This window comes from Triticum dicoccoides, chromosome 3B (genome assembly GCF_002162155.2).
Source record: "Triticum dicoccoides isolate Atlit2015 ecotype Zavitan chromosome 3B, WEW_v2.0, whole genome shotgun sequence".
NCBI lineage: Eukaryota > Viridiplantae > Streptophyta > Magnoliopsida > Poales > Poaceae > Triticum > Triticum dicoccoides.
The window spans coordinates 592,054,973-592,076,959 of NC_041385.1; the positions used below are offsets into that span (position 1 = coordinate 592,054,973).

At 44.7% G+C, this 21,987-nt stretch overlaps 1 protein-coding gene across 1 annotated transcript; it reads left to right on the forward strand.

The window, feature by feature from the left end:
- Positions 1-938: 938 nt before the first annotated feature.
- LOC119277279 lies at positions 939-3,626 on the forward strand. Its single transcript, XM_037558533.1, has 4 exons — positions 939-1,712; positions 1,826-1,909; positions 2,008-2,143; positions 3,059-3,626. Exons 1-4 carry the CDS (start codon positions 1,045-1,047, stop codon positions 3,323-3,325), a joined length of 1,155 nt encoding a protein of 384 aa, XP_037414430.1. The 5' UTR covers positions 939-1,044; the 3' UTR covers positions 3,326-3,626.
- Positions 3,627-21,987: the final 18,361 nt, after the last annotated feature.

Consider the following 21,987-nt stretch of genomic DNA (forward strand, 5'->3'; position numbering starts at 1 on the left):
GCCGCGAGTACGACTCCCTCATCCGCGTTCTAGTAACGCTTCCGCTTAGCGATCTTCAAAGGTATGAAGATGCTCATCCTCTCTCTCTCTTGTTGCTAGAATCTCCTAATTGATCTTGGTGATGCGTAGAAAATTTTGAATTATTGCTACGTTACCCAACAAAATCTTGGGTTAAGAAAGATCTATTGTGTGTGTGAAGCGATTACGAACGATTTGCTCTTTTTATATGTGATGATCAGTGACCCATCTGATATTGTGCTTGAGATGGTGTATGTGTTTTTCTTGTTTTAAATTTTAATTTTAATTTTTCTAGAACTTACTTATAAATGAAGAATTTAGTGTTTGTGTCAATCTTTTTCTTGCTCACTCGAGCACGGCTAAGCCAACGACTTTTCCTTAGGTCTTGTCCATAGGTAAAGGCGAAGGCTTATCGTAAGGACAAACATAGATGTGCAAATTTACCTTCGAAAAAGGCATTTCCCCACTTGGATAGGCGCAAACTCGCGTTCTTCATTGTATGGAACAAGATTTGGCAAGGCTCGACATTCTCGGTGTGCTCTTGCCAGGTATCATCAACAAGTTCGTTGAAACCTGGCAAGCAGGACAAAAGTAGGTTATGTGCCGGCCATGAATTATTTCTCAAAAATCTACAATAAGCCAGAAGACAAGTTTAGCAACCCAGTTGACTAATCCCAACCGATCCTTACCGGTTCCTCTTACCACCGCCCAAGCCGTTGGATCCAACATGAAAATAATATCAAGAGCAAGCTAACCGTCACTGCAGGAGCTTGGCTCCAAAACTCCAATGCATGCACACAGACTTCTCCTCACCTCACCTGTGACCTGTCCCCACCCTTGCTCGCCACCTCACATCCTCTCCGTCCCTACCACCTTCGTCTACCTTTCGTCATCCGCGCCCAGCTCCCGGCTTATATATACCACCTCGCTTGCCGCACCACAATCCACCGCAGTCCTCATATCTCATAGCCAGCTCAAAGCGCCGTTAACCACCACGCCTCGAACCCAGACAGTCTCCCAGACAAAATGTGTAACTCCAACGTCAAGTCCGCCGGCGTCGCCCAGATCGACGGTCGCCCGGTCCTGCAGCCGGCCGGCAACCGCGTCGCGGCGCCAGAAGGCGCCAAGCCGCTCAAGAAGTCCCTGCAGAAGTCGCTCTCGATGCCTGCTTCCTATGACAATGTTGCTGCCGCCGCCGCCACCTGCACTGCGGCGCCCAAGAGCACCGGCGCCGGCGACTTCGCCCGCGCGGCCGCGGCGACGCCTTACCTCCTGCCGCCGACTCCGGCAAAGGCGGCAGGGGCCAAGGCGGCGGGCGCCAGGGCGGCGGCGTCCACGGGCGCGGACAAGAACAGGAAGCAAGCGCCCAGGAAGAGCGGCGCCGTGCTGCCGGTGGTGACGTTCGCGGCGCTGGAGGCGTTCGAGCTCGCCGGCCCCGCCGGGAGCATCGCGGCGGCGCAGCGGGAGCACGTCACGCAGGCGCAGGCGCAGCGCAAGATGCGGATCGCGCACTACGGGCGCACCGCGTCCTTCTCCCGGGTGGAGGGCAAGGTCGGAGCCACGGCCACCGCCACCGCGACAGCTCCCGCCGCCGCGCTGGAGGAGAAGCGCTGCAGCTTCATCACGGCATACTCGGACCCCGTGTATGTCGCGTACCACGACGAGGAGTGGGGCGTGCCTGTGCACGAGGACGAGTGAGTAGTCGCCATTTCTGCCTAACCAGTAACCACAGTACATCAAAACCGACCGATTTGTGTATGGCTGGTTCTCACATTTTTCTTCCCCGTGGAACTGGATGGGTGGACAGGTTGCTGTTCGAGATGCTGACGCTGTCCGGCGTGCAGGTCGGGGCCGACTGGGCTTCGATCCTCAGGAGGAGACACATCTACAGGTTCGTTTGGAGCAGAGCGATCGCCCATGCTGCTTTGCTTGCTAGTGCATTCGCCGCGACGTTTGTGCTGATTTTGTACTGTGCCTGGTCACGAATAGGGAGGCATTCTCCGGTTTCGACGTGGACGCGGTCGCCAAGTACACGGAGAAGCAGATGGCCTCCGTGAGCGCCGGGTATGGGCTGGACTTGGGCACCATCAGAGGCGCCGTCAACAACGCCTGCCGCATTCTCGAGGTACCGTCCGTTTCTAGTACTCAGTGAAAAAAATATAAAAACGTTTAGATCATTAAAATAGTGTTCTAAACCCTCTTATATTTGTTTACAAAGAGAGTAATTTTTAAACCTCTTATTAACAAGATGATAGTATTATTCTTCATACATGTTTACTACTCCCTCTGTCCGAAAATACCTGTTATCAATCAAAATGAATGAAAGGAAATGTATCTAGACGTATTTTAGTTTTAGATACATTTCTTATTGTCCATTTTGATGACAAGTATTTTCGGACGGAGGGAGTACCTCGTTGCAAAAAATAAACTTATTTATTACTTCATATATGTCTTTGAGACACATATTTTGGGACGGAGGGAGTACCATATAAGGTTTAGAATAGAACTAATGAAAACCTTATAAACACACAAAGAAGGGCAACGAAATGAAGATCAGTTTAAGTGAAAGCGAAGCTTAACAGAATCCCTGGCAGCCTACACCCCAGTGGTGGACAGCTCTTGTATGAGCAGCAAGTGCCCTTTAAATTGCAGAAGCAAAGCAAGTGCGTCATAAAGCTCGATACAACCAAAAAGAGGGATGCAACATTTGATAGCTGGAAAAGACGCTCATGCAACAATCCACAAAATATTCTCCTCCGTGGTTGAAAAGAGTAGTGTTCCACACGACGTAACCGCTCGCAATTATGTTAGGCGCCTAACCACCAATCAACCACAGCCTTCCCTAATAAGTACGCATGTAGGTAGATGACGCCACCTGTTTTGTCAGAAGCACACCGACCACGGAGTATTTTATATAACCTGTATAATACATGTATGTACCAATTACATTCTGCGTACAACTTGTTAAATAGAGTAGTGCCTTAGCCTCATTAGGTTTAGAAGAAGAAGGAAGAAAATCTAAAGATGTTTTCGCGTGCAGGTGAAGAGGGACTTCGGGTCGTTCGGCAAGTACGTGTGGGGGTTCGTGAACCACAAGCCGCTGTCGCCGGGGTACAAATACAGCCGGAAGATCCCGGTGAAGACGTCCAAGTCGGAGTCCATCAGCAAGGACATGGTCCGGCGAGGCTTCCGGTTCGTGGGCCCCACCGTGCTCCACTCCTTCATGCAGGCCGTCGGGCTCACCAACGACCACCTCGTCTCCTGCCCGCGCCACCGCGTCTGCTCCTCTTCTTCCTCCTCCGCCTAAGCTGACCGCCGGCCACCGGTCGCCCCACAAAAAGAGAAAAAAAGAAGATCATCTCGAAGAGACAGATGACACGAGATAGCCTCAGCCCTCAACTCATGGGGGTAGTATACGAAATCCGCGTGTGTATGTGTGCTCGGTCGGCACGCGTAGATTAACTGCGTGCCGCCCCTAATTAGCTTGCTTGGTAATCACTGCCAGTTCAGTTGGTACGTGCGTGCGTGCATGTAATCGGCGGGGTGCTGCTGCTGCTGCCACTGCTCGGTGTATAGTCATTTTGTGTGATTGATCGGGTTCGGATCGATGCTGTGTCTGCATAGTCCTTGCCTTGTGTGCGATGCAAGGTGGGTGCGTGCGTGCATGTGGTGTGCTAGCAGCTTTGCAATGCAATGGCTGCTGCACGCATATGATTCTCTTTCCTTTGTTCTCCCACGATAAGGATGGCGATGGCGATGTACCGAGGGCGGGCGGGGCATTAGGAAGGCAGGCCGTGTGGGCTACCCTCGTGCATGTGGGTGTGGGTGGCTTGGATTAAAGCGGTGGCACACTCACGCAGACAGGCCATGTGGTGTCACAGCAGGGCCCGATCGACCACCTTTGGCGCATGTGATCCGCAGCCAGTCTCTCCCTCACGGCCGGTCTCGCGACTCATCCAACCAATCCAATCCAGTCCATGCGCTGTGCCTGCGCGCCAAATGGGAGGACGGGCACAGGACTCTTCCATGCGCTGTGTTTCCGCGGCTGCTTCCATCGTGAGTTTCCAACCCACCCAAGAGTCTGCACGCTACGAGTTGCTCGTTTCGGTGGGTGGTGTGCGCTGCACGACTACTAAGTCCAGCTGTTTTATCTGTCTGCACGCTACGAGTTGCTCGTTTCGGTGGGTGGTGTGCGCTGCACGACTACTAAGTCCAGCTGTTTTATCTGGTCTCACGAGCGCATCCATCCCATCCCCGCAGAATCTTGGCATGTGCTCCGCTTCCGGGCGTTTGGTGCCTTGCTTCCATGCGTCTTCCCTGCAGTCACAGCTTTCTCGTTGTTTATACATGCGGTTCTTGCATTGTATTTGTATGCATGCGTATGAATGCTGCGGGTGGCGGTGGAGGGCTCTGCTTAATTGATGGTTTCATGATGGCAACAGCTAGCCTGTGGATCAAGGTTAGTTAGGCGGGCCCGGCTGCTCGCAACTGACGACGTCGCCATGATTCAGCTGGATCGTTGGTCTCCCTGCTTACTCAGATTGGCATGCAAGATGATGCCGTACTGGCATGTAGTAGTATGTATACATACGTGTGATGTTACTCTCTGCCATTTAATTCGATGGCAACGTCTCATGAACGACTTCTGAGGCGTAATTTGACGCCAAGTGGGTGTTATGATTCTGTCTATGCTTGGTTTGCTCGTCGTACAGGGAGGTTATGGCCAGTTGATATGACTACAACCTGCCGTTATCTCCAACTCCAAGTGCACTACGTACAGTTTTTCTTCCACAGGTCCAATCCTTTTCGGTTTGCAGTGTCGTACCCGAATGGTGGCTTCCGTATTTAACCGTGGAACTTCCTTTCTTTTTCACGCTTGTCTAAAATTTCTTGCCTTCCTGACACTGCCGTCCATTTTGACTTTTAAGAGTGTTAAATGACGCCTCAAAAGATGATTTTGCCCCTGATGTAGCACGCGGCAAAAATTATTTACAAGACCAAAGCAGCAATATTTCCACGGAGTATTAGGTACAGTCTACATCGACGCCAAAATTTTGTTCTATCGCATATCGGTGCAACTAGTTTTAGTTCAAGAAGGAGAGCTCCCTACCACGTCTCCGGGCCCAACCCCTCCCTTCCCTCCCTTCCTCGATACCGCCAGGGGGGCGCGGTCGGGCAAAACCCTGCCGGCGCCGGCGGGGAATTCTCGTCTTCTCGCGCGTGGATCTCGGCACGGGCCGGGGCTTCCTCATCTCGATGCGGCGCTTCGTGTATGCCGTGACAACACGACACCGGGTTGGTGCGGATGGCATTGGTGCCGGGACGGTGGTGTGACGTGCGGCGCTGAGGTGAGGTGATGCCTTCTTGGGGCCTTAGTTGGCGGCGGCGGAGGGACGCACCGACGCGTCCAAACTGGCTTCAAGGGTCGCGGGCCGTAGGCGGCACAGGTCATGGGCTGCTGCCCCTGGCTTGGCTCTCTGCTGGTGGGCGTGACGCGCGACAGGGATGGGCGTCATCTCCTTCCTATGCTCGTGCCTGGGCAGAGTGAGGTGGCGCAACTGATGGGTGCCTGCTGGGACCCGGTCAGATCCACCCAGATCTGGCCCTGGTCGTCGGCAGGCGGCACATGGTGGTGGCAGTGACCCTCCTGGTTGCTGCGTCGATGTGGGCTGCGACGGCGTGGTGGTGGTCCACGGTGGCTTCTCGGCGGGCCGGCTGCGGCAGCGACTGACGTGTGATACGTCTCCAACGTATCTATAATTTTTGATTGTTCCATGCTAGTATTATATTATCTGTTTTGGATGTTTAATGAGCTTTAATATGCTCTTTTATATTATTTTTGAGACTAACCTATTAACCGGAGGCCCAGTGTCAGTTTCTGTTTTTTTGGCCTACTTTAGAGTTTTACAGAAAAGGAATACCAAACGGAGTCCAAATGAAATGAAACCTTCGCGATGATCTTTCTTGGACCGAAAGCAATCCAGAAGACTTGGAGTAGAAGTCTGGAACGCCACGAGGAAGCCATGAGGCAGGAGGGCGCGCCCACGGGGGGTAGGCGCGCCCCCACCCTCGTGGGCCCCTCGTAGCTTCACCGATGTAATTCTTTCGTCTATATATACTCTTATACCATAGAAACATCAAGGGGAGCCACGAAACCATTTTTCCACCGCCGCAACCTTCTGTACCTGTGAGATCCCATCTTGGGGCCTTTTCCGGTGATCTGCCAGAGGGGGAATCGATCATGGAGAGCTTCTACATCAACACCATAGCCTCTCCGATGAAGCGTGAGTAGTTTACCACAAACCTTCGGGTCCATAATTATTAGCTACTCCCTCCGTTCCTAAATATAGGTCTTTCTAGAGATTTCAACAAGTGACTACATACGGAGCAAAATGAGTGAATCTACACTCTAAAATATGTCTATATACATCCGTATGTGGTGGTCCATTTGAGATATCTAAAAAGACTTATATTTAGGAACGGAGGGAGTAGATGGCTTCTTCTCTCTCTTTGATTCTCAATACAAAGTTCTTCTCGATGTTCGTGGAGATTTATTTGATGTAATATTCTTTTGCGGTGTGTTTGCCAAGATCCGATGAACTGTGGATTTATGAACAAGATTATCTATGAATATTACTTGGTTCTTCTCTGAATTCTTATATGCATGATTTAATATCTTTGCAAGTTTCTTCGAATTACCGGTTTAGTTTGGCCTACTAGATTGATCTTTCTTGCAATGGGAGAAGTGCTTAGTTTTGGGTTCAATCTTGCGGTGTCCTTTCCCAGTGACAGTAGGGGCAGAAAGACACATATTATATTGTTGCCATCAAGGATAAAAAGATGGGGTATATATCATATTGCTTGAGTTTATACCTCTACATCATGTCATCTTGCTTAATGCGTTACTCTGTTCTTATGAACTTAATACTCTAGATGCATGCTGGATAGCGGTCGATGTGTGGAGTAATAATAGTAGATGCAGAATTGTTTCGGTCTACTTGACATGGACGTGATGCCTATATTCATGATCATTTCCTTATATATCTTCATAATTATGCGCTTTTCTATCAATTGCTCGGCAGTAATTTGTTCACCCACCGTAATACATGCTATCTTGAGAGAAGCCACTAGTGAAACCTATGGCCCCCGGGTCTCTTTCCTATTATAGCACATCTCTTATCGCATGTTGTTTACTATTTTGCAATCTTTACTTTCCAATCTATACAACAAAAATACCAAAAATATTTAATTTACTATCTCTATTAGATCTCACTTTTGCGAGTGAACATGAAGGGATTGACAACCCCTTTATCGTGTTGGTTGCAGGTTCTTGATTGTTTGTGCAGGTACTAGGTGACTTGTGCGTTGTTTCCTACTGGATTGATACCTTGGTTCTCAAAACTGAGGGAAATACTTACGTTACTTTGCTGCATCACCCTTTCCTCTTTAATGGAAAACCAACGCATGCTCAAGAGGTAGCAAGAAGGATTTCTGGCGCCGTTGCCGGGGAGATCTACGCCAAGTCAAGACATACCAAGTACCCATCATAAACTCTTCTCCCTCGCATTACATTATTTGCCATTCGCCTCTCGTTTTCCTCTCCCCTCTTCTAAAACAATTTTCAAAAACCTTTGCCTTTTCTTCGCCCTTCTTCCGCTCGATCTTTTGTTCGCTTATGTTACCATGTGCCTTCTTTTTGCTTGCATCTTTGCTTGCTAAAAGTTTATGGATCCTCGTTCACTTGCTAATCTTTTAAAGAGATCCAATTATGATGAACCTATTGCTAGTGAGTTGAGTGCACTAGATTATCTTTATGAGGTTTTGCTTGAAATTTGTGAATCTGAAAATTATGATGAAGTGCTTTATGAAGTGATTCATGATAGATCTTTGAATAAAAAGCATGATTGCAATGATTTTACTATAAATTATATTGATGTCAATTGTGCTAATAATATGCAAAACCCTAAGCTTGGGGATGCTAGTTTTGCTATGTCTACTACTTGTTGCAATGATCATGATTGGGGTGATCTTCTTATGATCTTGAAAATTTATTTAAGCCCTATGATGAATATGAGATTGATAATAATGTTTTCAATAATATTGGAAGTGGGTTTGGAAGAGTGTCAACTTTAGATCCCACATATTTGGAGAATGTTCAATCTTATAATTCTTTTGATAAAAGTGGGTTTGGAGAGGTCATGACTTTAGTTAATGTTAATCCCACTATTTTGGAATAGTATCAACTTCGCTTGCATGTGGATCGTGTTGAGAATATGTTATGTGATAACTATATTGTTGAATTTGCTTATGATCCTACATGTAACTATTATCAACGAGGAAAATATGGTTGTACAAATTTTCATGTTACAAATTTACCTCTCATTATGTTGAGATTACTTTTGTTTCTTTCCGCTTCCTTGCATATGCTAGTTTTTTCTTGCTATGATAATTTGTTTGTGTAGGACCTTGAAGTATGTCTAGAGGGGGGTGATTAGACTACTTGACCAATTAAAAACTTAACCTTTTCCCAATTTTAGTCTTTGGCAGATTTTAGCTATCTTTACACAAGTCAAGCAATCTTCACACAATTCAAGCAAGCATGCAAAGAGTATATGAGCAGCGGAAATTAAAGCATGCAACTTGCAAGAATGTAAAGGGAAGGGTTTGGAGGATTCAAACGCAATTGGAGACACGGATGTTTTTGTCGTGGTTCCGATAGGTGGTGCTATCGTACATCCACGTTGATGGAGACTTCAACCCACGAAGGGTAACGGTTGCACGAGTCCACGGAGGGCTCCACCCAAGAAGGGTCCACGAAGAAGCAACCTTGTCTATCCCACCATGGCCGTCGCCCATGAAGGACTTGCCTCACTAGCGGTAGATCTTCACGAAGTAGGCAATCTCCTTGCCCTTACAAACTCCTTGGTTCAACTCCACAATCGTGTCGGAGGCTCCCAAGTGACACCTAGCCAATCTAGGAGACACCACTCTCCAAGAAGTAACAAATGGTGCGTTGATGATGAACTCCTTGCTCTTGTGCTTCAAATGATAGTCTCCCCAACACTCAACTCTCTCTCATAGGATTTGGATCTGGTGGAAAGAAGATTTGAGTGGAAAGCAACTTGGGGAAGGCTAGAGAACAAGATTCATATGGTAGGAATGCAATATCTTGACCTCAACACATGAGTAGGTAGTTCTCTCTCAGAAATGGTAAGTTGGAAGTGTAGGTTTGTTCTGATGGCTCTCTACACGAATGAAGAGGAGGTGGAGGGGTATATATAGCCTCCACACAAAATCTAACCGTTACACATAATTTACCGATCTTGGTGGGACCGAATCAACAAACTCGGTCGGACCAATTTAGTAAACCTAGTGGCCGTTAGTGATTTCGGTGGGACCGACATGCAACTCGGTAGGACCGATATGGTTAGGGTTAGGGCATAATGTAATCTCGTTGAGACCGATTACACAAACTCGGTGAGACCGATTTTGGTAATTAGCTAACCAGAGAGTTGGTCAGGTAAACTCGGTGGGACCGATTCGCTCTTTTCGGTGAGACCAAAATGTTATGAAAGGAAAACAGAGAGTTTACATTGCAATCTCGGTGGGACCGAACACTCACTTCGGTTAGACCGGAATGTTACGGAGGGAAACAGAGAGATTACAATCCCATCTCGGTGAGACCGAGATCCCTATCGGTGAGACCGATTTGCCTAGGGTTTGTGGCAGTGACTATGACATTTGAAGTCGGTGGCGCTGGATAGAAAGAATCGGTGGGACCAATTTTGACTTCAGGTTTAGGTCATATGTGGATATGAGAAAGTAGTTGAGGGTTTTTGGAGCATTTCACTAAGCACTTGAAGCAAGAGGCTCATTAGGCAACACCTCATCCCTCCTTGATAGTATTGGCTTTTCCTATAGACTCAATGTGATCTTGGATCACTAAAATATAAAATGTAGAGTCTTGAGCTTTTGAGCTTGAGCCAATCCTTTTGTCCTTAAGATTTTGAGGGATCCACTTTCATCATCCATGCCATGCCATTCATTGAGCTTTCCTGAAATATTTGTCTTGGAATAGTATTAGCTCAATGAGCTATATGTTGATATGACTTACCAAAACCACCTAGGGATAGTTGCACTTTCAATCTCCCCCTCTTTGGTAGTTGATGAAAACATATAGATCAAAGCTTCGAGAAATGATAATAAGATTGAAAAACATCGTCGCTTTGAGAAGTATGTGATAAGCAAGAGCTCCCCTAAATTTGTGCATAGTTTAAAATTTGATTTGGACTGCAAATGCACAAGGAATTAGGCTCATGGGTTACTCTTCCATGTCACATACATCTTGGTGGAGCGCTCAAAATAATAAAGATTGAATACATGCACTCATTACCAAGCAAAGTGAATGATCATATAGGGATAAATAAGATAATATCATCTAACAAGCATAAGTGTAGCTTATGATCATCATCAATGTCTCACAGATAATAGCATAGTATCTCAAGCAAGCAAAAGCAAATTAAGTTCAACCAAGAAGACAAGATAGAACAAAAGCAAACTCTCTCTCTCTCTCGAAGCCTATGATCTATACATTTTTCTCCCCCTTTGGTAACAAGTTACCAAAAAGTTCCTAGAAAATGCATAGTACTATATCGTCTCTCAGGCTTGGTCTTCAGTTGGTGGTGTAGAGATGGCTCCTTGGATGAAGACTTCAGTTGATGTGGATGGAGCTAAAGGAGTTGGTGCTGGAGCTGGTTGCACTAGAGCTGTAGTTGGTGTAGATGAAGTGGCTCTCGTGTCTGTCACTGGCTCTGCAGCTGATCTGTGAGCTCAAGGCACTCTGGCAAATGCATCAGTAGTTGTCCTGCCCTTCCTCTCCTGCATGTCATCCTGTAGCTGCTCCACAACTGACTGAATCTCAGTTACTTTGACATCTAAATCATAGAATTTTTGTTCCATGATTCTTTTCAGGCTCTCCTGGTTTTGAGTTAGGGTGGCCATCCCCTTCTCAATCCTCAGAGTTGATGCTATTATGTAACCAAGTTGGTCCTGCTTGCTCTTCAAAAAGTATTCAGATGCCTCCTCCTGAGTTGGCATCTTGGTAGCCTTCTCTTTCTTTGCTTTCTCCTTCTTCTCTTGAGCTTGCACTGACGATGGTTCATCCTCATTCATGACATCTTGATTGTCCTCAAAATCTGGATAGAGAACAAAGTGTTCCTTATCCAACAGATATTTTCCTGTGCCCATCTTTAAGTTGATCAGCTCCTGGATTTGTGGGGCATATCCACAACTTCTCTTTCGGTCTGCTGCTGTCCTCTTGATAGTCTGAACTATGAGGCTCATGACCTTGAATCTCTGTGGTACATCAAAAATGTGAAGCATATTAATTACATGCCCTCTGATCATGTTGTGGTCACCTGACTTGGGCAAAAGAGTGTGCCTAAGAATCCAATTGATTGTTGGCAGCCCTAACAGAAGAAGGTGGACATACCCAAACTTGAAAGTTTCAAGGGCCTTGTCTGGGATCTCCTTGTACATATGGGACATGGAATTGTGATCCTTCTTCTTCTTGGAGTAGACATCCAAGTCATCTTCCTTCTCCTCTGGGGCATTAATCAGATTGGCCCATTCCTCAATAGTTGATTGGTACCTTGTACCTTCAGACATTCAGACAATTTTGCCATCAGGATAAAAATGAGGTGTGGAGTAGAATTGCATAACTAGCTCATCATTCCAGTTTGTGAACTTCTGTCCAACAAACTCATCAACTCCACAAGCCTTAAAGTTGTCATATACTCTTGGGTAGTGATCCTAATTTTTCCTTTATGAATTTCCAGTCCACCCACCTCATGTCACAGACTATGGGCTTCTTATCCAATAGCACAGTCTCATAGAAGTCATGTTGTTCCTTAGTGTGGAACCTGTAATCTATAGCAGTTCTTCTTCTGATTGCGTATGGATCAGACAATCTCCACTTCCTGAGCCCTACATCCTTCCTCAGCTTCATATTTTCAGCCACTGGATGAGCATCGTTGTGGTCTGGAATCTTGGGTTTGAGCTTCCTTAGGACTTGTCCTTCATCATCTTCCTCAGCAGCAACTTCAGGCACTGGGGCCTTGTTCTTCTCAGGTGCAGATTTGGCCTTGGAGGCAGCTTTGGGTGCTTCTTTGGGCTTTGATGTTGCAGCCCCTGACTTTATGGCATCACCCATCAGCTTCTGTGCCTTGGGTGCTGGTGCAGCAACCTCTTCTTCCTCCTCCTCTTCCATCATGGAAGGTTGTCCAACAACTCTGGCCATGGTCTTTCTGACCCTTTCCTTTCTCTTCTTTCCTTCTGCAGCTGGCTCCTTGGGATCAGGTTTCTCTGGTTCTTGTGGTGATCCTCTGACCTTTAGCATAGGTGTCCTCTTGGCAGAAACCTTCCTATTCAGTCCAGGCTTTGTGGTCTTAGCTGAGCCATACTCCTTTTTGAGCACTACTTTCTTGGAAGTAGCCTCATCTTCAGCTGCCACATAGTCCTCATCCTCTGATTCTGAGGTTCTCTTCCTTCTTGCTCTTGTGGCTGCTTTGGGAAAATTGCTAGGAGTACTTCTGCTGCCATCATCTGAGGAACTGGAGGGACTAGTGCCCTCACTCATGTGAATCTGCTCTTCTTCCCTGTTCTGGCTATCACTTTGGTCTGACATGTTGCGAACTTTGACTGCTGACCCTGTGAATAGTTATGGATGAGATAGAATGGATGAGCATCACAAAATGCAGAGATTTTTGCAAAAGAATGATTCAAAAAACTTAGTTTTAGTTTTCCACTGAAAGCATTTCGGATCAACCGATTTTCAAACTCGGTGATACCGAGGCAGTTTTGGAACCTAAACTAGTGATCTCGGTCAGACCGAGTCACAGTTCGGTGGCACTGAGACTGCTAGGGTTTCACTGAGTCCTAAAATCGGTCACACCGATTAGCAATTCTCGGTCAGACCGAGAGTTACTAGTGCAATGGCGTTAGCCGAATCGGTGGGACCGAGTTTTTCAACTCGGTGGGTCCGAGATGGTTTCGGCGGAAACCTAACCCTAAATTTTCAAATCGCATCTATTCTACGGATTGTTTTGACTGGATAGATGTGTTTCAATTATGGCAAGAATCATAATGTACACAATGTGCTGAGAATCAGACGAGGATAGCACTGTGATCGAGTTCATACCCTAATGCGGCGATGAACTCGCTATGGCGGCAACGGCGGGGATGAATTCCGTTGACAGCAGCGGAGACCAGCGACAGGAGGCGGCTGGCGACGAAGTCGACGATCCAGAGACCTAGAAGGCAGAGCGAGCTATGCGCGGGCGAGAGGTTTGGAGAAAGTTTTCCAAAATTTTGCCCGTGTGTGTATATAGCCCGACACTGTCGGTGTGACCGAGTTGAACAACTCGGTGGCACGGAGATGCATAACTGTTGACAGTTACAGCAACTCGGTGAGACCAAAAAGTTCGAATCGGTTGCACCGAGATTGAAAACCTAGATCGACTTAGTGATCTCGGTATGACCGAAATGGAAGAATCAGTCAGACCGAAACACACAAAGAAGTTTTGGATGTTTAAGTCTATGACGAATCGGGGACTCCAAGTGCTCCTCACACAGAGTGGTTCGAATCTGACTTGATCAAATTTTGTGATGTAGCATGAATAGAGTTTGAGACAAGAAAAGCATAGATAGCTAGAGAAGGTTCTTAGGCATTCTTGTCCATCCACTTGGCAAAAGAAAAAGAAACCAATCAATCAAAGCAACAAGTGGATGTCCTCGAATGAGTTAAATATGCAACCAACATGCTCACACAAAAAGATGGCAAATGAAATATGTGGCAAAGCATGCACAACCAATTATAGCATCTATCAAACAATTGGCGATGACTAGGTCATCTATATATGAGTATATTGACTTAGGAGTCAAATGAGAACATTTGATCATAGGTCATACTCATCGTATAAGCTCAAGTGGGGTTACCACTTTTACATAATGCATTGATGTGTTCACATCATTAGAGTTGCTTTGACTCAATTCTTAGAGTTTAGCTCCCCCTAGATGTGAGATCCCCCCTTAGAGGGATGAACTAACCTTGGGTTTTGTCGATGATGACTTCATGTAGGTGTTGAAGATGTGGATGCTTAATGTTGATGTAGATCATTTGGAGCAATCCTTTGGAGTGAGTTGCACTTTCAATACCTACATGGGTTAGTCCCACAAGGAACAAACAAGAATATCCATAGACATAGAGTGATGCACACACAAGATGATGTCCATGAAAGCATTAGGTTACCTTGTCCCTTGCCTTACCAACATGAGGGTTTGTGACTCCTTGAACTAGTGCAAGATATGGAAGTTTATTGCACTTGTCCTTGCCATAATGATATGAGTGAAGAATGTTGGCGGAGTCACCCTCAAGAACTCTCTACTTCTTCTTCTTCAGGATCCACATCATCTTGATGGGAATCCTTGGAGTTGCAGTTGTACTTGATGAAGTAGAACTTGACGTAGTCTTGGGAACCCACTTGACCAAGGCCTTAGGTGCTTCTTCAAATGCATAAATCTCCTCTTGAAGCTTGTCCTTGCCTTTGTTCTTGTGGTCTTGTGGTGGAAGATCATCTTGTGCTTGTGTTCCCTTGAAGGAAGTAGGATCATACTTCTCTTGTTGAGGAACAAACTTCGTCTTGGGGTATTGATCTTCTTCCCACTCAACTCCATTGGCATTGAACTTTCGTTCAAAACCAACACCTTGATTCTTCCGGTGCCTTCCTTGCTTACGTACAATTTCCTCGAATTGCTTACTCCCGGCAAGGCTTTTGTAAACACCTTTCTCTATAATTCCCTTCAATAAGCTATTTTCTTACTCAAGTGTAACTTGGCTAAGAGAATCATTAGTGGAATCAAGATAACTACTAGAAGCAACAATATTGGATTGAGCATTATTATTGTTACTACTATTAGAGGAAGAATCCTTCTTGTTCTTGTTACTAGACTTGACTTGAGGCATGTAAGTAGGTAAGAGTAAACGCTTGGCAATGTAAGAAGAACTTTTCTTGCGAAGATCATCATTGATTTCCTTTAAGAACTCATGCTCTTGCTCAAGATTGAGCTTTTCAAAGCGTAACTTCTCGTGAGTCCTCAAAAGTTCTCGATGATCCCCTAAGATAGTTTCATGAGCTAACTTAAGAGTGTTTAGTTCTTTAGTTAAAAGCTCAATCTTCTCCTTATCATTCTCATTCGTTTTATCTTGTTTAGCATGATTAATTGACGTTTCATCATAGTATTCATCACTAGAGTTGTCAATAAGTAAATCATCATCACCTAACAAGTCATCTTCATCACTATTGAAATCAACATACTCGGGATGAGTTACCTTGGGGCCTTTAGCCATGAAGCATCTTCGAATTCCTTCATTTGGTGAATCAAATATGTCGTAGGAGTTGGTCGACACAAGTGCTAGACCGGCAACACCTTCATCTGGAGTATGTTCGGAGTCAGAGTGATAGCTTCTCTTGGAGTGATGTTCAGAGTCGGAACCGGATACCCATTCACCAACATGAGCTTGATGTATTAGTTTTGTGTAGCTCTTTGATGACTTGTCCTTCCTTTTCGAATCCTTGCTTCTCCGGGATGTTCTTCGTTCATAACGATCATCTCTACTCCTTCTCTCTCTTGGTGGTGATTCTTCTCTTCTACTTCTTCTCTTGGGAGAATCTTCTCTTCTCTTGTAGGGTGCCGTACACTCATTGCAATAGTGTCCGGGTCTCCCACAATTGTAGCAATTGCGCTCTCGACTGGAAGATCTTTTGTCATTGTAGGACCTTGACTTAGAGCTTCTTTCTTTGCTTCTACTCTTGTAGAATTTGTTGAAATTCTTCACCATTAAGCTCAATTCTTCATTGAAGGTTTGCTTATCACTTGATGATGTAGGAGCTTCACATGAGGCTTTGTAAGCACCACTTGACTTGTTGTGAAGTTCCTCTTTATCCTTGAGTGACATCTCATGAGCAACGATTCTACCAATGACTTCCGCTGGCTTGAGATTCTTGTAATTGGGCATCATTTGAATCAATGTGCACACGGTATCATACTTTCCATCCAATGCTCTTAGGATTTTCTTGATGATGAATCTGTCAGTCATCTCTTCACTTCCTAAGCCAGCAATCTCATTTGTGATAAGAGTAAGCCTAGAGTACATTTCAGTGACACCTTCACCATCCTTCATTTTGAACTTGTCAAGCTGACTTTGGAGCACATCCAACTTGGATTCCTTGACGGAGTCGGTACCTTCATGCATATAATTCAAAGTATCCCAAATTTCCTTTGCATTCTCAAGACGGTTGATTTTGTTGAATTCTTCAGGGCATAATCCGTTGAAGAGGATATCACAAGCTTGAGCATTGTATTGCAGCATCTTCAATTCATCCGCACTAGCTTCACGGTTTGGTTCCCTCCCATCAAAGAATTCACCTTGCAAGCCAATACACACAATAGCCCAAACGACGGGGTTATGTCCGAGAATATGCATTTTCATCTTGTGCTTCCAACTAGCAAAATTAGTTCCATCAAAGTAAGGACCTCTACGGTGATAATTTCCCTCGCTAGACGCCATACTCTCCTAGGTTGTGAAACCAAGGCTATGACCACCAAAAGCTATGGAAATCAAAGCAAATGGAGACCAAGGCTCTGATACCACTTTTAGGACCTTGAAGTATGTCTAGAGGGGGGTGATTAGACTACTTGACCAATTAAAAACTTAACCTTTTCCCAATTTTAGTCTTTGGCAGATTTTAGCTATCTTTGCACAAGTCAAGCAATCTTCACACAATTCAAGCAAGCATGCAAAGAGTATAAGAGCAGCGGAAATTAAAGCATGCAACTTAAAAGAATGTAAAGGGAAGGGTTTGGAGGATTCAAACACAATCGGAGACACGGATGTTTTTGTCGTGGTTTCGATAGGTGGTGCTATCGTACATCCACGTTGATGGAGACTTCAACCCACGAAGGGTAACGGTTGCGCGAGTCCATGGAGGGCTCCACCCAAGAAGGGTCCATGAAGAAGAAACCTTGTCTATCCCACCATGGCCGTCGCCCACGAAGGACTTGCCTCACTAGCGGTAGATCTTCACGAAGTAGGCGATCTCCTTGCCCTTACAAACTCCTTGGTTCAACTCCACAATCGTGTCGGAGGCTCCCAAGTGACACCTAGCCAATCTAGGAGACACCACTCTCCAAGAAGTAACAAATGGTGCGTTGATGATGAACTCCTTGCTCTTGTGCTTCAAATGATAGTCTCCCCAACACTCAACTCTCTCTCATAGGATTTGGATCTGGTGGAAAGAAGATTTGAGTGGAAAGCAACTTGGGGAAGGCTAAAGATCAAGATTCATATGGTAGGAATGGAATATCTTGGCCTCAACACATGAGTAGGTAGTTCTCTCTCAGAAATGGTAAGTTGGAAGTGTAGGTTTGTTCTGACGGCTCTCTCCACGAATGAAGAGGAGGTGGAGGGGTATATATAGCCTCCACACAAAATCTAACCGTTACACACAATTTACCAATCTCAGTGGGACCGAATCAACAAACTCGGTCGGACCGATTTAGTAAACCTAGTGACTGTTAGTGATTTCAGTGGGACTGACATGCAACTCGGTAGGACCGATATGGTTAGGGTTAGGGCATAACGTAATCTCTATGAGACCGATTACACAAACTCGGTGAGACCGATTTTGGTAATTAGATAACTAGAGAGTTGGTCAGGTAAACTCGGTGGGACCGAAATGTTACGAAAGGGAAACAGAGAGTTTACATTGCAATCTCGGTGGGATCGATCGCTCACTTCGGTTAGACCGAAACCTTACGAAGGGAAATAGAGAGATTACAATCCCATCTCAGTGAGACCGAGATCCCTATAAGTGAGATCGATTTGCCTAGGGTTTGTGGCAGTGACTATGACATTTGAACTCAGTGGCGCCGGATAGAAAGAATCGATGGGACCGATTTTGACTTTAGGTTTAGGTCATATGTGGATATGAGAAAGTAGTTGAGGGTTTTTGGAGCATATCACTAAGCACTTGAAGCAAGAGGCTCATTAGGCAACACCTCATCCCTCCTTGATAGTATTGGCTTTTCCTATAGACTCAATGTGATCTCTGATCACTAAAATATAAAATATAGAGTCTTGAGCTTTTGAGCTTGAGCCAATACTTTTGTCCTTAATATTTTGAGGGATCCACTTTCATCATCCATGCCATGCCATTCATTGAGCTTTCCTGAAATATTTGTCTTGGAATAGTATTAGCTCAATGAGCTATATGTTGATATGAATTACCAAAACCACCTAGGGATAGTTGCACTTTCTGTTTGCCTATAAGATGCCTATGCATAGGAAGTATGTTACACTTAGACGTGTTTATCACGTGTTTCATGATGCTTTCTTTGCGTTTCAATTCTTGTCTTTCATGTGAGCATCATCGAAATCTCAATGCCTAGCTAGGGGCGTTAAACGATAGCTCTTGTTGGGAGGCAACCCAATTTTATTTTTGTTCTTTGCTTTTGCTCCTGTTTAGTAATAAATAATTTATCTAGATTCTGTTTATATGTGGTTTTATGTTTTAATTAGTGTTTGTGCCAAGTAGAACCTTTGAGAAGACTTGGGTGAAGACTTTGCGATCTTGCTGTAAAAAAACAGAAACTTTTGCGCTAACGAGAATAGCTGTCATATTTTACTGGAGAGTGCTTTTAGGTTCATTATTTTTGCATATGATTAATAGACAAATTCCTCACGTCCACCAATTTATTTCATAATTTTTAAAGTTACATAAGTATTTGAAAGTTACAGATTACTACAAACTGTTCTGTTTTTGACAGGTTCTGTTTCTCGTGTGTTGTTTGCTTATTTTGATGAATCTATGAGTAGTATCGGGGGTATGAACCATAGATAAGTTGGAATACAGTAAGTTTAACACCAATATAAATAAATAATAAGTTCATTACAGTACCTTAAAGTGGTGGTTTATTTTCTTCTACTAACGGAGCTCATGAGATTTTCTGTTAAAGTTTTGTGTTGTGAAGTTTTCAAGTTTTTGAGTAAAGATTTGATGGATTTTGGAATAAGGAGTGGCAAGAGCCTAAACTTGGGGATGCCCAAGGCACCCCAATGTAAAATTCAAGTCCGCCGGAAGGCATCCCCTCTTTCATATTCGTCTATCGATAATTTTACTTGACGCTATATTTTTATTCACCACATGATATGTGTTTTGCTTGGAGCGTCTTGTATGAATTGAGTCTTTGCTTTTTAGTTTACCACAATGCCCTTGATGTACACACCTTTTGGGGGAGACACGCATGAATCGGAATTTATTATAATACTCTATGCACTTCACTTATATATTTTAAGCTAGACAATATTGCTCTAGTGCTTCACTTATATCTTTTTAGAGCACAGTGGTGGTTTTATTTTATAGAAATTATTGATCTCTCATGCTTCACTTATATTGTTTTTAGAGTCTTTTATAACAGCATGGTAATTTGCTTTGGCTATAAAATTAGTCCTAATATGATGGGCGTCCAAGATGGGTATAATAAAAACTTTCATATAAAGTGCATTGAATACTATGAGAAGTTTGATTCTTGATGATTGTTTTGAGATATGAGGATGGTGATATTAGAGTCATGCTAGTAAAGTAATTGTGAATTTGAGAAATACTTGTGTTGAGGTTTGCAAGTCCCGTAGCATGCACGTATGGTAACCGTTGTGTAACAAATTTGAAGCATGATGTGTTTCTTTGATTGTCTTCCTTATGTGTGGAGGTTGGGATCGCGCGTAGGGATGGTAGTTTTGGCCATGGGTATGGGTACCCACGGGTACCCTACCCGAAAATAGTGGGTATGGGTGAGACTCTCTACCACTTCATACCCATGGGTATGGGTATCCATACCCACAAAATGCATGGGTAGGTTATGGGCATGAAATTATACCCATGGGTAACCCAATGGATACCCAGAAAATAAATAAATAAAACCCTATAATATGCAGATAAATAATTATCTTAAGTTCTTAACTAGCCCATGGACCACTGATTAAGACCTTTAATTGTGTGTGAGTTGTCATTGTGAATTTTTTATGTAAGTGCAAATCTGATTGTTATGGATGGGTACCTAAATTAAGACCCTTTTCTCATCTTACTTTTGTCATGTCAATGCTATATATTGTACCCACAGGATACCCATTGGGTATAGGATACCAGATGGGTATGGGCATGGGTACCAATTTGTACCCATGGATATAGAAGTGGGTGGGTATAGAAATAAGATTTGGGTATGGGTTTGGGTAGAGAAGGGTCGTACCCGCCCATACCCTACCCATTGCCATCCCTAATCGCGCGATGGTTAACTCCTACCAACCCTTCCCCTAGGAGCATGCTCATAGTGCTTGGTTTAGACGACTTGTAGATTTTTGCAATAAGCATGTGAGTTCTTTATGACTAATGTTGAGTCCATGGATTGTACGCACTCTCACCCTTCCACCATTGCTAGCCTCTCTAGTACCTCGCAAATTTCGCCGGTACCATAAACCCACCATTTACTTTCCTCAAAACAGCCACCATACCTACCTATTATGGCATTTCCATAGCCATTCTGAGATATATTGCCATGCAACTTTCCACCATTCCGTTTATTATGAAACGCTCCATCATTGTCATATTGCCTTGCATGATCATGTAGTTGACATCGTATTTGTGGCAGAGAAACACCATTTATAATTTTTTTCATACATGTCACTCTTGATTCATTGCACATCCCGGTACACTACCGGAGGCATTCATATAGAGTCATATTTTGTTCTAAGTATCGAGTTGTAATCCTTGAGTTGTAAATAAATAGAAGTGTGATGATCATCATTATTAGAGCATTGTCCCGTGTGAGGAAAAAAAGAGGCCAAAGAAGCCAATGAAGAAAAGAGAGGCCAAAGAAGCCAAACAAAAAAGAGAGAGAGAAAGAGAGAAGGGGCAATGCTACTATCCTTTTTACACACTTGTGCTTCAAAGTAGCACCTTGATCTTCATGATAGAGTCTCTTATTTTGTCACTTTCATATACTAGTGGGAATTTTCGTTATAGAACTTGGCTTGTATATGCCAACGATGGGCTTCCTCAAAATGCCCTAGGTATTCATGAGCAAGCAAGTTGGATGCACACCCACTTAGTTTATTTTGTCGAGCTTTCATACATTTATAGCTCTAGTGCATCCGTTTCCATTGCATGGCAATCCCTACTCACTCACATTGATATCTATTGATGGGCATCTCCATAGCCCATTAATACGCCTAGTTGATGTGAGACCATCTTCCTCCTTTTTGTCTTCTCCACAACCACCATTCTATTCCACCTATAGTATTGTGTCCATGGCTCACCACTACAAAAAAAAGACACATCCGTGATATTTTGGGCCGAACGATTTTTTTTCTGTCATACTTATGACACTTATATGAAGATAATTGTGACAAAACCCGGTATCATCATAGATGTGGTGGTCTCCTACTTCTATGACGAAAAATCATGACAGAAAATGGGCTTTCCATCCTGGGCGGGCCGGAGACGCAGCTGCATGACATTCTTTGGGCCGTCCATGACGAAAAAAACCGTGGTAGAAGCAAAGGCGAGGAAAATGTCGGGGTGTTCCCGGTTACGGTGGGTGGTCGGGGCCGAGCGATGCATGGAGGTTTGTGCATTTCTCTCATACACGCACACGCGTGGGTGCGAGGCATTGGGCTCTAACTGAACCCGAGCGAGGTGTTCGCCTACTGAACCGGAGCGATTGCACTGCAGGCTACGCGTTACTGAACCCGACCGATCGATCGATGGCTGTTAACTGAAACCGATCGAGCGATTCCTTCGCTACTGCTGCTAACTGAAGCCGATCGATGCCACCTCTGGATGAACAGGGAGCATT